This window comes from Schistocerca cancellata, chromosome 1, assembly GCF_023864275.1.
Source record: "Schistocerca cancellata isolate TAMUIC-IGC-003103 chromosome 1, iqSchCanc2.1, whole genome shotgun sequence".
NCBI lineage: Eukaryota > Metazoa > Arthropoda > Insecta > Orthoptera > Acrididae > Schistocerca > Schistocerca cancellata.
The window spans coordinates 411,222,532-411,239,904 of record NC_064626.1 but is presented as its reverse complement, the minus strand read 5'-3'; the positions used below and the strand labels follow the sequence as shown (position 1 = coordinate 411,239,904).

Here is a 17,373-nt window from a genome sequence, read left to right as displayed (position 1 = left end):
TTAAGTGATTAACATTGCTAGATCACAGGTTAATGTAAGTGTTAAATGCTGGTACATTAATAACCAGTGTAACCACCAGAATGTTGAATGTAAGGATGCAAATGTGCATGCATTGTGTTGTACAGGTAAGAGATCTTAGTTTGTGGGAAGGAGTTCCATGCCTGTTTCACTTGGTGGTTAAATATAGGGACAGTTAATGCTGTTTGTGGATGTCACTGGAGTTGTCGCCTGACGATATCTCATATGTTCTCGCCTGGAGACAGATCTGGTGATCAAGCAGGTCAATGTAACATGTTGACACTCTTTAGAGCATGCTGGACTACAATAGCAGCATGTGAGTGAGCATTACCCAGTCGGAAAACACCCCCTGGAATACTATACATGAATGGTGACACAACAGGTCAAATCACCGGGCTGACATATAAATCTGCAGTTAGAGAGTGTGGGATAACCATGAGAGTGTTCCTCCTATCATACAAAACAGCACACTGGACCTATAATGCCAGGTGTATGTCCAGTGTGTCTACTGCTCAGGTTGGTTGCAGGCCCTCAGCTGGCCACCTCCTAAACCAACGCATGGCAATCACTGACACTGAGGCAGAACCTGATTTCATCAGAGAACACAATAGATGTCCACCTGCCCTCCAATGAACTCTCACTTGACATTACTGTGTGTGAATGCAATGGTTGGAATCGGTGGAACGCACACTACAGGGCATCTGGCTTATAGTTGCTCTTGAAGTAACCAATTTATAACAGTTCATTGTGTGGCTGTGCTGCCAATTGCAGCATAATGCACTACAGCCACATGCCGAATACAATGGTCTTCCCTCTTGGTAATGCCATAGGGCCATCTGGAGCCCATTCTTCCTGCGCCCATACTTTCTCATGACCACTGTCGCAAATAGTCATGTACAGTGGCTACATTCCTGCCAAGCCTTTTTTCAGTATTGCATGAGGAACATCCAGCTTCTCGTAGCCCTATTACATAGTCTCATTCAAATTCAATGAGGCACTGATAATGGTGTCTTTGTAACTTTAAAGGCATTCTTGACTAACATCAGCTCACCATGTCCAATCTCAAAGGTAATTAACGCTCACAGCTGTTACAGCATATATTTAAAGCATACCTGATTTGCATCCTCATAGTAAATCTGCAACAGGTGCAAAATTTCAATAGACATCATCTTCCAGATGTAGGAACATGCCAATCAAGTTTCATATACACTCCTGGAAATGGAAAAAAAAACACATTGACACCGGTGTGTCAGACCCACCATACTTGCTCCGGACACTGCGAGAGGGCTGTACAAGCAATGATCACACGCACGGCACAGCGGACACACCAGGAACCGCGGTGTTGGCCGTCGAATGGGGCTAGCTGCGCAGCATTTGTGCACCGCCGCCGTCAGTGTCAGCCAGTTTGCCGTGGCATACGGAGCTCCATCGCAGTCTTTAACACTGATAGCATGCCGCGACAGCGTGGACGTGAACCGTATGTGCAGTTGACGGACTTTGAGCGAGGGCATATAGTGGGCATGCGGGAGGCCGGGTGGACGTACCGCCGAATTGCTCAACACGTGGGGCGTGAGGTCTCCACAGTACATCGATGTTGTCGCCAGTGGTCGGCGGAAGGTGCACGTGCCCGTCGACCTGGGACCGGACCGCAGCGACACACGGATGCACGCCAAGACCGTAGGATCCTACGCAGTGCCGTAGGGGACCGCACCGCCACTTCCCAGCAAATTAGGGACACTGTTGCTCCTGGGGTATCGGTGAGGACCATTCGCAACCGTCTCCATGAAGCTGCGCTACGGTCCCGCACACCGTTAGGCCGTCTTCCGCTCACGCCCCAACATCGTGCAGCCCGCCTCCAGTGGTGTCGCGACAGGCGTGAATGGAGGGACGAATGGAGACGTGTCGTCTTCAGCGATGAGAGTCGCTTCTGCCTTGGTGCCAATGATGGTCGTATGCGTGTTTGGCGCCGTGCAGGTGAGCGCCACAATCAGGACTGCATACGACCGAGGCACACAGGGCCAACACCCGGCATCATGGTGTGGCGAGCGATCTCCTACAATGGCCGTACACCACTGGTGATCGTCGAGGGGACACTGAATAGTGCATGGTACATCCAAACCGTCATCGAACCCATCGTTCTACCATTCCTAGACCGGCAAGGGAACTTGCTGTTCCAACAGGACAATGCACGTCCGCATGTATCCCGTGCCACCCAACATGCTCTAGAAGGTGTAAGTCAACTACTCTGGCCAGCAAGATCTCCGGATCTGTCCCCCATTGAGCATGTTTGGGACTGGATGAAGCGTCGTCTCACGCGGTCTGCACGTCCAGCACGAACGCTGGTCCAACTGAGGCGCCAGGTGGAAATGGCATGGCAAGCCGTTCCACAGGACTACATCCAGCACCTCTACGATCGTCTCCATGGGAGAATAGCAGCCTGCATTGCTGCGAAAGGTGGATATACACTGTACTAGTGCCGACATTGTGCATGCTCTGTTGCCTGTGTCTATGTGCCTGTGGTTCTGTCAGTGTGATCATGTGATGTATCTGACCCCAGGAATGTGTCAATAAAGTTTCCCCTTCCTGGGACAATGAATTCATGGTGTTCTTATTTCAATTTCCAGGAGTGTATGTCGTACAACTCCTTGGTGTTGCTTTTTTTTTTTTTTTGTAAAAAATCAGTGTGTGTCCTCAGCAAGTACTAAACAACTCCTCCTTGCACACTGCCAGATGATCACTGTTCCCACCACCGCTTGTCACTGTTTCTCTACCGGCTTGTTTGAACTAACTACAAGCAAGTTTCAATTTGTTCTCCTCCTCCCACCAGCACTCCTGCAATGGTGTCATATATGAGCTTAATGCATTTGGTAGAAGAAATAAGCTGAGAACGTCCTCAGACTCTCAATTTACACCAGTTAAAATTTATGATAACACATAATATGCTGATAAGAGTGTTGTGCTATCTACTATCAAATCGTGTCTTCAACATAGCTATTATATACAGACAGCTGCAACTGTGATCAGTGGAGATGGCTGCAATGTAGATCAGTGGGTCCAGTCAGCAAGCTGTTTTGTTGGACAAACATGTAATTAGTTGTGGAACCTCCTGTGAGGCAGTGGAAACGGGTACAGAAATTTTAATAGAATCTTGTGGAGTTGGTGTGACAGAATTCTCAGCCAAAGGAAGTGTTTATATTTGGGCACTATGCTGCATGTCACATTTATGTATGCAATATGTATAAGCTTTCAGGAACTGTGCCTCGTGGGTTCATTAAAGTGTGACCTTATATAGGTGTATTCAGATATCCAGCTGTTCTAAGCCATTTAATAACAATGGTGATATTACATGTTTGCACGCACATATTCTTTTTAACAATTTCACACCAGCACTGACAGCAACAGGACAAAATATCGCAAAACCATTGCTCCTATTAGTTCCATAACGTAAAGGGAGCACAGGCTTCACACACTTTAATATTTAACATCCAATCAGCTTGTCCTGTTAATGTTACGTAGTTGGTGGTGATGAGACTGCACAGTTCAACTAATTTTAAAACAATTCTAATACATCATTTAATTTCAGTCCCAGTTACACATTTTTTAACACATAACTAATTTCGATCTCCCTGGATCATCTTCAAATCTATGTAACTGCATCAGCGACCCATCGTTTCTGTGTCAGAAGTACACACCAGAGAGATACTGAAAACAGACACATTGGATTGCTAATGCAACTACAGAAATCTGAAGATGATCCAGGGAGATCGAACCACATCATATATAAATAAATGTGCAACTGGCACTAAAAAACAAACAATCTATTGGAACTGTTTTAAATATCAATACAGTTGCTGTTCTGTCACAACAGATTTTATATTACCTGGGCAATCAGCACAAAGATTTCATCTCCAGCACTAATAACATTGAGTATTAGTGGAGAAAGTTAAAGAGAGGATTGTACAATATTCTTTAGACAGATATGTTTAAATTGAAGTACTAAAGTTGTGAGGGGCAGTAAAGACCTGCCTTGGTTTGACAGCCATGTTATAAAACTGCTACGAAAGCAAAGAGACCTTCGCTGCAAATTTAAATGCAGACAAAGCCTCACAGTTGAACAAAAATGAAATGATGCCAAAATTAGCTTAAGGAGAGCCATCTGTGAAGTTTTCAACAAATTCGAAAGTAAAATTCGTCCACTGCTTGACAGAAAATCTAAAGAAGTTTTGTTCTCATGTTAAACCATTAAATGGATCGACAACAACTGTCTAGTCTATAACCATAATGGCACAGAAGCAGAAGATGATACAGAAAACACTGAAATACTAAATTTCTTTCTCCAAAACTGTTTCACAGAGGAAGATTGCACTGTAGTGCCTTCTTTAAATCATTGTATGAACAACGAAATGGTTGCTATTGAAACAAGTGACCTTTGGATTGAAAATCAACTGAAATAGCTCAACATAGGGAAGGCCACTGGACCTGACAGTATGCCAATTCGATACTACATAGAGTATGTGACTGAACTTGCCCCTCTTCTAGCAGACAGGTACTGTAGGTTTCTGGAGCAGTGATATCTTCCTGACGATTGTAAAAAAGCACAGGGCATTCCCATTTTCAAGAAGGATCATTGAGCAGACACGCAGAATAATAGGTCTATGTACACCTCTGATGTCTGTGTTGTAAAATTTTGGAATGTTTTGCTGTTGTTGTTGTTGTTGTTGTTGTTGTTGTGGTCTTCAGTCCTGAGACTGGTTTGATGCAGCTCTCCATGCTACTCTATCCTGTGCAAGCCTCTTCATCTCCCAGTACCTACTGCAACCTACATCCTTCTGAATCTGCTTAGTGTATTCATCTCTTGGTCTCCCTCTACGATTTTTACCCTCCACGCTGCCCTCCAATACTAAATTGGTGATCCCTTGATGCCTCAGAACATGTCCTACCAACCAATCCCTTCTTCTAGTCAAGTTGTGCCACAAATTTCTCTTCTCCCCAATCATATTCAATACCTCCTCATTGGTTATGTGATCTACCCATCTAATCTTCAGCATTCTTTTGTAGCACCACATTTCAAAAGCTTCTATTCTCTTCTTGTCTAAACTATTTATTGTCCATGTTTCACTTCCATACGTGGCTACACTCCATACAAATACTTTCAGAAACGACTTCCTGACACTTAAATCTATACTCGATGTTAACAAATTTCTCTTCTTCAGAAACGCATTCCTTGCCATTGCCAGTCTACATTTTATATTCTCTCTACTTCGACCATCATCAGTTATTTTGCTCCCCAAATAGCAAAACTCCTTTACTACTTTAAGTGTCTGATTTCCTAATCTAATTCCCTCAGCATCACCCGACTTAATTCGACTACATTCCATTATCCTCGTTTTGTTTTTGTTGATGTTCATCTTATATACTCCTTTCAGGACACTATCCATTCCGTTCAACTGCTCTTCCAAGTCCTTTGCTGTCTCTGACAGAATTACAATGTCATCGACGAACCTCAAAGTTTTTATTTCATCTCCGTGGATTTTAATACCTACTCTGAATTTTTCTTTTGTTTCCTTCACTGCTTGCTCAATATACAGATTGAATAACTTTGGGGAGAGGCTACAACCCTGTATCACACCCTTCCATTTCACTGCTTCCCTTTCATGTCCCTCGACTCTTATAACTGCCATCTGGTTTCTGAACAAATTGTAAATAGCTATTCGCTCCCTGTATTTTACCCCTTCCACCTTCAGAATTTGAAAGAGAGTATTCCAGTCAACATTATCAAAAGCTTTCTCTAAGTCTACAAATGCTAGAAACGTAGGTTTGCCTTTCCTTAATCTAGCTTCTAAGATAAGTCGTAGGGTCAGTATTGCCTCACGTGTTCCAATATTTCTACGAAATCCAAACTGATCTTCCCCAAGGTCAGCTTCTACTAGTTTTTCCATTCATCTGTAAAGAATTCGCATTAGTATTTTGCAGCTGTGACTTATTAAACTGATAATTCGGTAATTTTCACATCTGTCAACACCTGCTTTCTTTGGGATTGGAATTATTATATTCTTCTTGAAGTCTGAGAGTATTTCGCCTGTCTCATATATCTTGCCCACCAGATGGTAGAGTTTTGTCAGGACTGGCTTTCCCAAGGCTATCAGTAGTTCTAATGGAATGTTGTCTACTCCCGGGGCCTTGTTTCGACTCAGGTCTTTCAGTGCTCTGTCAAACTCTTCACACAGTATCATTTCTCCCATTTCATCTTCATCTACATCCTCTTCCATTTCCATAATATTGTCCTCAAGTACATCACCCTTGTATAGGCCCTCAATATACTCCTTCCACCTTTCTGCTTTGCCTTCTTTGCTTAGAACTGGGTTTCCATCTGAGCTGTTGATATTCATGCAAGTGGTTCTCTTTTCTCCAAAGGTCTCTTTAATTTTCCTGTAGGCAGTATCTATCTTACCCCTGGTGAGACAAGCCTCTACATCCTTACATTTGTCCTCTAGCCATCCCTGCTTAGCCATTTTGCACTTCCCGTCGATCTCACTTTTGAGAAGTTTGTATTCCTTTTTGCCTGCTTCATTTACTGCATTTTTATATTTTCTCCTTTCATCAATTAAATTCAATATTTCTTCTGTTACTCAAGGATTTCTGGCAGTCCTCGTCTTTTTACCTACTTTATTCTCTGCTGCATTCACTACTTCATCCCTCAAAGCTACCTATTCTTCTTCTACTGTATTTCTTTCCCCCATTCCTGTCAATTGTTCCCTTATGCTCTCCTTGGAACTCTGTACAACCTCTGGTTTAGTCAGTTTATCCAGGTCCCATCTCCTCAAATTCCGACCTTTTTGCAGTTTCTTCAGTTTTAATCTACAGTTCATAACCAATAGATTGTAGTCAGAGTCCACATCTGCCCCTGGAAATGTCTTACAATCTAAAACCTGGCTCCTAAATCTCTGTCTTACCATTATATAATCTATCTGAAACCTGTCAGTATCTCCAGGCTTCTTCCATGTATACAACCTCCTTTTATGATTCTTGAACCAAGTGTTAGCTATGATTAAGTTGTGCTCTGTGCAAAATTCTACCAGGCGGCTTCCTCTTTCATTTCTTCCCCCCAATCCATATTCACCTACTAGTTTCCTTCTCTCCCTTCTCCTACTACCGAATTCCAGTCTCCCATGACTATTAAATTTTCGTCTCCCTTCACTATCTGAATAATTTCCTTTATTTCATCATACATTTCTTCAATTTCTTCGTCATCTGCAGAGCTAGTTGCCATATAAACTTGTACTACTGTGGTAGGCGTGGGCTTCATGTCTATCTTGGCCACAATAATGCGTTCACTATGCTGTTTGTAGTAGCTTACCCGCACTCCTATTTTTTGATTCATTATTAAACCTACTTCTGCATTATCCCTATTTGATTTTGTATTTATAACCCTGAATTCGCCTGACCAAAAGTCTTGTTCCTCCTGCCACCGAACTTCACTAATTTCCACTATATCTAACTTAACCTATCCATTTCCCTTTTTAAATTTTCTAACCTACCTGCCCGATTAAGGGATCTGACATTCCACGCTCCGATCCATAGAACGCCAGTTTTCTTTCTCCTGATAACGAAGTCCTCCTGAATAGTTCCCGCCCGGAGATCTGAATGAGGGACTATTTTACCTCCGGAATATTTTACCCAAGAGGACGCCATCATCATTTATCCATACAGTAAAGCTGCATGCCCTCGGGAAAAATTACGGCCGTAGTTTCCCCTTGGTTTCAGCCGTTCGCAGTACCAGCACAGCAAGGCCGTTTTGGTCAATGTTGCAAGGCCAGGTCAGAGGTCAGTCAATCATCCAGACTGTTGCCCCTGCAACTACTGAAAAGGCTGCTGCCCCTCTTCAGGAACCACACGTTTGTCTGGCCTCTGAACAGATATCCCTCCATTGTGGTTGCACCTACGGTACGGCTATCTGTATCGCTGAGGCACGCAAGCCTCCCCACCAATGGCAAGGTCCATGGTTCATGGGGGGGGGGGGGGGGGGGGGTGGAATGTTTTATTGTTTTATGCTTGCAAATTATGACATTTGTAGGTTATGAAAATCCCCTCTGTAGGAATCAATATGGTAACAAAACACAGATCACTCTAAATGAACTTTTCATAAATGGGATTCACAGTCATGTAAAATTTTTTGAAAGACATCATGTTTATGCCAGTGACTGTTAAACTTTTTATTTCCACTATTGCAATTTCGACCTTAGGCCATTATCAAGTGCAAATTTTTTGGCTTTAAGCCATGTCAACTTTATGCATGCTGACACTTATATGTTGTTGTCATTTGCTGTTATATACATTCATAATGCTGCTGTGGTTTAGTGCAAAAGTTATTAGTGATGGTGGAATGAACATGTTTATGTACAGACTGTGCTATTTTACGATATATGGACATGTGCGCTCACACTACTTAGCAGCCTTACGAATGTATATAACAGCAAACGACAACGACATATAAATGTGTCAGTGTGTATAAAGTTGACAAGGCTTAAAGCCAAAACATCTGCACTTGATAATGGCCTAAGGCCAAAATTGCAATAGTGGAAATAAAGAGTTTAACAGTCAATGGCGTAAGCATGATGTCTTCCAGATCACTCTGCTCGTCCATGAGACCCAGAAGGCGATAGATACTGATGCCCAAGTCAAGAACATGCTCTTGTCTTCCATGAGGCACTGTCACCTAATGAACAAAATACAAATTTACAGAATATCAGACCAATTGTGTGAGTGGATTGAAGAGTTTCTATCAAACACAACACATCATGTCATTTGGAACAGAGGCAAGTCTTCAGGCATAGAAGTAGCTTCAGGCATGCCCCAGGGGACTACCACAGGACTATTACTTTTCACAGTATATATAAATGACCTAGTAGATGAAGTTGGAAGTTCCAGATGGCTCTTCATGGATGACGCTGTTATAACAGAGAAATTGCAGCACTAGAAAATTGTAGCAAAATACAGGAAGATCTATAGGGGATCGATGTTTGGTGCAAGGAGTGGCAATTGACCCTCAACAGAAACAAATGTTACATTGCAGTTAGTAGCACACTGTCTGTGGCAGGCAGGTGTCCAGTTCATGCTCTGGTCTGACACATAGTTTTAACTTCTAACAAATATTCATCACAGTATATATTCCACCACACAGTAACATGTCATCTCAGTCCTATATCATGTTTCACACAACACAATGTGGCATAGAAATTCTGAGACATAATAAATAATAAAGACACATCGAAGAGGCTGAAATGTTTCTAATAATATTTGAAGCTTTGCATAGCTGTTCCTCAGGTGAATATAGTGTCTGTGCAGTCTATCCTTCAGCCAGTGGTGGTTTGTAGCACACACAGACACTATTACTTATTCTATAATGTTTAGACACATTTCAAATTCTGACTTAAAACTGAAGTGTATGGCATAGTTTCTACTTTTTTTTGCAACTTAAATTGCTACAGTTTACCAACAGCCTAACATTAGATTCATAGTGTGTTCCTGTGTTTATGAAGATTTGGATAAGAAACATGTGGATATCTAATCAACACAGGCATCAGGGAAAACTGAACCTGTACATTAGAAACAATTTTTAAACCATAATTATATGCCAGTAATATAGTGCATCTCTTTATTTGTTTAAAACCACAGTTACTACTTAAAAAAGAAACTGTGGAATACACTTACAGTATTTTCAGGTGACTTTTCAGAATAGTCAGATTTTAGGTAAAAGTGTGTTCGATTATCTTAACACAGTCATTATTATCAGTATTTTCCATTATGTTAACTTGTATTACATGGTTGTGTTATTAGGTTGCACTGTGGGTGGTCAACAGTACACAGAGGGAGTCCGTATTGAAGTGGACAGAGCACAGTGTAAGCAATGTTACTGTATACGAGGACGAGTGCAATGCACGACACTGAAGTGTTCTCCACCAATACATGGATGTACTCCAGTAATCTCTAACATCACCTGCTGCCCTACAAGATATGAGTGCAGTGAGTAGAATTTCAGTACATTGATCATGTCACTTTCCTTTATACTATGAATAGTCACACTTTAGTCATTGTAATGAAGTGGAGAGGAAATACAAATATCATTTGTACTTGCCTATAAAATTACAATGTTAACATGCAACTATTTCTGGCTGTCATTTACCATATAATTACTGTAATTTGGGCCTTTTGGATAACAAATTATTTTTATGTCCTTAAACTGAACAAGTTAGTTGGCTTAAGGTAGTTAGGTCTAAAGTCTCAGCCATTTGAAGTTATGGAATGAACTCTCACCTCTATAGGTATGAGTCACAACATGGAAGCATTCATTAATTAAGAACCACCATAAACATAAACATGGAAATACCACAATTGAAAAGTACCTGTATGAAGACACATCACTACTTACAGGACAGAGCAGCAGCAGAAGGTCATGTACAAAAGGAGAACTGAAAGCAAGTTATCAGTCTTTGTGAAGTTAGTACTTGCAGATATTTGACAAAGCATAAAAATCTGTTTCAACAAGTAATATCTGGGCCTGATGCCATAAGAAAGTTCAGCAACAAAATTTGTCAGCATTAATTTTTTTTTTCCTTGCAGGCCATCCTCATTAACTGTACGAATGGCCGTAATTTATTGTAAATGGTAGAAACTGAAAGTCACACAATGTATCACTAACACAATATTAGGCTTCCAAGACAAGTGTGAAAGCAATGAAACATTATTTAGTGATGATACTATTGAAAAATGCACTTCTACATTTGTCTACAATACTGTTAACAAAATACGCAGAAACTTATGGACTGGTTTCTTATAAATGCCCTACATGAGTACTAAATGTTATGAACTCGCTGCTAAACGTTAAGTAATGCCAATGAAGGTAACTCATATATTTCGACCTCTTCTACAATGTACTGCAGTTTTAGAGCTGCAGGTGACTTGAATGACCAGTATGACCAAACAAAAACATATAAGTAACTCAAATTTAGCAAGCAGAGAAGCCCACTCTACTTCTCAATTCATGAAATATAATATAACACTAAATATCAAATCCAACTAATTCTGCAAGGAACTAGTTAACAAAGTCTCCTCATTAATTACACTTCAGACATAAGAAGGAACCACTGTCTTAACAATGTAGTCCACTTTTCCAACAATAAAACTTATTTTAGTGGTGTATGTGCGTGATATATCACTATTATATAATAATACAAATTTGCTCTCAAACAGCAATAAACTGTTACATCAATTGTCAAGCCACCTCTATTTACAGCATGCATTATCACATAATATTTAGTCTATTTTATGATGTACAAAGTCTCATCTATTCTATAATATAATGTTAATGACATGAAACTCATTTTGATTTGTCAAAAATAAATGTCTAGAGGATGTCCCAGGAGGAATTGTCAGTTTTCAGAGATATAACAGGAATGATCATTTAAAGCAAGAAACTTGCCCTATTCTGAATATATTCCGAGACAGAACACATTCTATGTACACTGTTGTTTATTTTCTGTATTATTCAATCTATTGTGAGATTTACATATGTGTAACAGTTTGTAAACATTACAACATACATTTTACAAAGTACTGGTTGAAAAATACATATTTTTAACACATTCACCTCTAAGCATTATTGCACGCATTAGATAACAACTGTTGTACAGCTCACGGTAAATGTTTGAATACCCCATTTTCAAGGGGAACTTGGGAGAATACCTGCACTGAAAACTCTGGTAAACACTCTACAATCAGGAACTTGACATGTTGGAAAACACAGACGGTATTCTTCAACAGCAGCAGGAGCACTACCATCACAAAAACCGTGAACACACAGAATATCTGCATTTTCTTCATTAGTGTAGATGTGTGGCATTTTAGCCATTGTGGGTATAAACACAGGTAACTGATGCTTCTCTCTGATACACTCTCAATTCCTCACACCACTTCACTCATCACTCGCCACGGATAACTTAGCATTCAACTTTCAACAGTTGAATTTAATGGCAGAAAGACATCAAGACCAAAGAGGTTGAAAGCAGCAAAGGATGTTAGGGCTAAAATAAAGTACAACACCGAATGGGTCAGGTGGGTAAGACACATAAGTGCGCACTACTAGCCCAAAAACAAATATACATTAAATGTATTCTATCCTGGAAACCATTAGGAACAGGGCATATGCCCATATGAAGATTTTTTGGTTCAAATAATTTTTCGTACCATATCCCTGAATACTGACCATTCCTCTTGGGAGACCCTGTATCACTGATGTTTCCCAATTACTTGTGCCAAAGCATATGTTTGCTCCTGTGAAAAATAATGGATGCCATTAAAATGTGAGAAAGGGGGTGGGGCTAACCTGCAACACATATCCAGTAGGCAATTATTTCTAAGGGGACTGATGACCTCAGATGTTAAGTCCCATAGTACTTAGAGCCATTTGAACCATTTGAATTATTTCTATTTACTTAAGGTAATATATGCATAAATCAAACTCATGATATTGTATAAAATTTACTACATTCAATGACATGATAAGTTAAGAATGAAGTCTGAGTGATAGTTATTGATGTGCTGTCATGTATAACCATAGCTGATGTAAAAAGGAAATTACAAAATGATCTCTCTGCTTTACAGATAGACATGATGAGGAAAGGGCAACAGGTACTACAAGAGCATCATCAATTGAGGTGACGAGCTATCACTTACATAAACCATTTTTTCCTATTTGTAAAATCAATGAAACTGATTGTGTGCTTCACAATTACAGGGTACAATCTCTTCAGTGGGAAAAAAGAAAAATAAGATATTTGAAAGAGTGCCACTGCAAAACTATAGCACAACTACTAACAATGCTAATCGATCTCCAGGTACACAAGAACGAATTCATCGTGAGATGGGGCCTATTGACATGGAAAATAAAACTGTATCCAATAATGGGACACAAAATTCTACAGCAAATAACACGACCACAGAAGAAGTGGAAACAACTACAAGTGACATTCAGAATGCAACTACACTCAATTTCACTTCAGAGGAAAATGTAACACCTACGATCATGACAGAAACAATTCCAGCTTTTATTGAGCCTGAAAACACAACAGAGAATCTAATACAAAATGAGACAACTGTAGCAAACATCATCACTGCAATGGAAAGAATTGATAATCTAAGCCCTGAAGACAATAAAACTGAAAATGTTACCAGTAATGAAATTACAACTGAAGTTACAGATGATATAATAACCTTGCAAACTGAATCTACTTTTATGACAATCATACCTACAACAATCATAATGCCAGAAGAACTTGATACTGTAAATGTGACAGTTCACACTAATGTCAGTATTTCTGAGCCTGGGACTAACAACACATCACTATTAAACAACTCAGCTCCATCAGAAAGGGTTATACCACCAGAGATTGAAGCAATAATCAACATAACACAAAAGAAGGATCCAGATTATGATGAATATGACTACAATGTACCTTCACTTCCGCCATCACTACCTGGTGTCAGGTATGGTACAATCAAATAATATTAATGAAAACAGTATTGTACTTAATATCTCTTTAACCACTCCCTTGTAAACCTAAGAATAAAATTAAAAATTATACTTAAACTTGTCACTATTATTATGAATATAAGAGGAGTAACAGGCCAAATGAGGCCCATAGCAAGAATATAAATATGACATAGGAGAGGGGAGGTTGTATCAATGGAGTGTCATGAAGGAGAAAGTGGAATCAATGGGGAGGATGTTGAGAGGGAGGAAAAACATGTGAGTCATTTACTTAAAGAGTCTGCATCTTGCATCTGTTGCACCCCAGGTGAGCAGACTAAGGATTCTGTGGTACACACGAAATCAACATTAATAGGGGCAGTTTTTTATTTCAAAATGAATACATATAGTTATCTCTCTCTCTCTCTCTCTCTCTCTCTCTCTCTCTCTCTCTCTCTCTCTCTCTCTCTCTCTCTCTCTGACACACACGCACACACACACACACACACACACACACACACACACACACACACACAAAATACTAGTAGCACATTTGTTCTCCTATCTGAAGGCAGTCTAAGCCTACAATATCCTGAAAGACAGAAAGGAAGTGTCCCCTGCACTCATGGACAATTTCATTGAATGTTCTTTCTTCTCTGTCCTTCGTAGCCACTTTTCCTCTTATTGATACTGCACTTTGCACCAACTTCAATGGACTCATATGCATCCACAATAATAGGATATTTAGCAGATCAACATTTAAATTTCAAATGGATTTTCTTCTGAGACAGCTATTTATACGAGCATTTAATAATATTTTAAAACATTAAAATATTAGCAGTTTGTGCTTTCTGCAATTTACCAAAGGCATTTAATTGTGTCAGACCCAGAATTCAAACAAAGAAGTTACATTTTGATGAAAAACCTTTAAACATATGACTTGTTTTCTTCCCATTTAAGAAAAAAAATATTCAGAAAGTTACATCAAAGGATTAAGTAATGTACATAAAATTGCGTATTATATTTACAAGCTATTGCAGGGTCTTTGATAAAAGTTAAAAACATTCAAAACTGTGGCATTCATTATAACCCTCAACTCCTCTGTTTCCGGAGTACATCACAACTGAGTTTCTCCACCTCTAAGATAGATCATCTATACCAAACCCTATGAGATGTTTTAAATGTCAAAAGTTTTTAACCACAACTGTTTGTAACAGCAAAGTAACATGTGGTAAATACCGATCTAAGGTGGATTAAGCAAATGAAATAAGTAGATGTCGCCCAAAATGTACAACTGTTTGAATGATCATCCCATGTGTGGCAGAGATAGCTATAAGTTTGCTGCAAGGAAAACAAAAAATCAGGAACTGAATGTGTGATGAATAGATATGGTGAGGCTAAGAAAGCACTCAAGGTGATTTAACCTTTAGTATTTATCACAGATCCTTTGAAACCAGTATTCAAAAAACCTATCACAAACCCATCACAAACTCCAATACCAGAGTTACATAAACATGCATGCTCTTGCAAGAGGGCCTACAAAGGCGAAACTACTTCCAATTCCTTAAATACTCAGAAGCCAAAGGTTTTCTAAATACAAGCATTCAAAATCAAGCATCAGAAAAAACATCAACATCCTTGTCCACAAAAACACCAGCTCCTTCAAGTAAATATAAAAGTTCAGCCAAAACCCAACCAAAGGCAAATAAAGCTGGATTAAAACCATCAGATTGCACACACTACCACTGTCTGATAGCAAAGGCAATGTTGTGAACATCCATTGCAAATAACCAGTGCAAAAAAAATGGGGAAAACCTTCACTGGCTGATGGGTCCCATTATTAAATGGATAGTGGACATTTTCAAAACATCTACAGAGGAGGTAAAATTAAAACTTGTCACCTGTAAGCAGCCGATGTACTTCAAACTTCTGATTCTCATGTTAGGATCTTACTCACTTAACAGGGAAGATGATCTTGGTGAAAACAGGGGTAATGCATTATTCATTACCATTAGTTATATGTGCCACTCCTCAACTGTGCAACTCACCGCCAACTTGCAGGCAGTAATGACACACTTGATAAAATGGATCTCATACACTTCATGAGGCAACTACCCTCATCCTTCCCATTTCCCATAGGAAATTTTAATGCACATTATGTGTTTTGAGATCCAACAGCAATTGCCAGAGACTCACTGAATCACGACACATCTATCTTCTGAACAGAGGTCAAGCAACATATTTCACCTCAGCCACAGGTTAATTCTCAATCAATGACCTATCCTTTTATCCTCATGCCCTCAAACATATTGCATAGTGGGAAGTGGGCAATGATTTTCATTCTAGCAAGCACTTCACTACCTGGATACACATCCAGACAGATGAGATCCCATAAGGAGGTCACCAACGTATGTACAGCAGTGACAGTTGTGCAAAGAATCAAAAGCAAAATTCATTGATCATCATACATTGTCATTAGAACTATACCTACATTCATGGAGGCAATCCATAATGATAGTCCTACTAAAACGAGGAAAGGGCAGTAACTCTACAAGTGGTTACTATGATGTTGTTCTCAGAAGCTTCTTAGGAGAAAAAAAGAGAGAGAGAGAGAGAAACTGCTACCTAGTGTGGATGTCAGTGAGGAAGTAACCCCTTAACTGCTTCCAATGTAAATTCATGAAATATTGCTCTACCCTAGATAACCTGATCTTGCTGGAGGTGGCTCTGCAGAAAGCTTTCCTAAAAAGGCGGTAGTATGGGTAGTCTCTGATATTGAAAAGTGTATGACACTACATGGAGGTACAAAACATTCAGCCAAGTTCATATCTTGGACTTCAGCAAAAAATTACCAAGTTTATTGACATCCTCTCTTGTAGTGCGGCCATTCCATCACAATATAGGGGAGTTTTTATTGGCAGTGCTGGCCAACCTATCTGTTCCCAGTCTGAATAATATTCTGAAATAAATTTTCCTTACTACAGAATTTAGAATATGTTAATCATATAGGATTTGTTTGGAAAAAACCTTGAAAGTTGCCTTGTCTGCAGAATGATAAAACACACGCATGATGGGTGCGTGGGCCGAGGCTCAGCCATCTCAGCATTCCTCGGTCCTTCTAGGATGTAACCAGGGTAGAGTGTGACATTTCATTTCTATTCCACTGTTGCATTTTTCAGTAAGCATAACACTCTTCAGTTCAGCACAGTAGTGGTGTCACCACTATTTATCCTTCACTATTTGTTCGTAGTATGAAGGACATTTACAGGTCCAGCATCTGCTGCATGAAAAGAGACAGTCTAGTGATCTATCATCACAAACCTTTAAAACTAAATTGGAATGACAAAGAGAGGGATGAGAATTATCAGTATCTATTATGCAGTCGCATAATCATCAGGTACCCCAAATTTGATACAAAATGACATTAAAATACCACACTGAAAGAATTTAAAGATTTAATTGACAACAAAAGAGGAAAACTGCACAAGGGACAATGGACAGGATTCATTGCTCTGTACATCCAGAAGCACTTTGTGCTAAATTTTCAGGCATGGAGCAAGCAAAGAAACTGTTGGTGCAAATAATAACAGCTTCTGAAGTCACATGCAATACTCCACCGTCAGTTGAAACAGTTTTCCATGGAACTGAACGAAGAGTACGGAGATGCTGTGTATTACTGAAAAGTATGTTGGTTAAGTCAAGAGGCACAATTTGTCAATTTAAAACCCATTGTTGATGAATTTATGAAAGAAAAAGGAGCACAGGAAAGAAAATTAGAACATCAGGAATGGACTGCAGACCTCGGATTTTAAGTTCGACTTGACTGCACA

At 39.8% G+C, this 17,373-nt stretch overlaps 1 protein-coding gene and 1 long non-coding RNA gene across 3 annotated transcripts in view; one reads left to right on the top strand and one right to left on the bottom strand.

Annotated features, from left to right (window-relative positions):
* The window catches only part of LOC126175750 (uncharacterized), a 443,006-nt gene that overhangs the window by 330,729 nt on the left and 94,904 nt on the right, over positions 1-17,373 (top strand). For both annotated transcript variants that reach the window (XM_049922727.1, XM_049922719.1), the window contains 3 exons: positions 9,856-10,041; positions 12,679-12,731; positions 12,812-13,560. In XM_049922727.1, the coding sequence (XP_049778684.1) occupies positions 9,856-10,041; positions 12,679-12,731; positions 12,812-13,560 (988 nt within the window). The remainder of the gene's footprint in view (positions 1-9,855; positions 10,042-12,678; positions 12,732-12,811; positions 13,561-17,373) is intronic.
* Positions 1-17,373, bottom strand: part of LOC126175788 (uncharacterized) — a 510,800-nt gene that overhangs the window by 444,584 nt on the left and 48,843 nt on the right. The gene's annotated exons all lie outside the window — the stretch shown is intronic.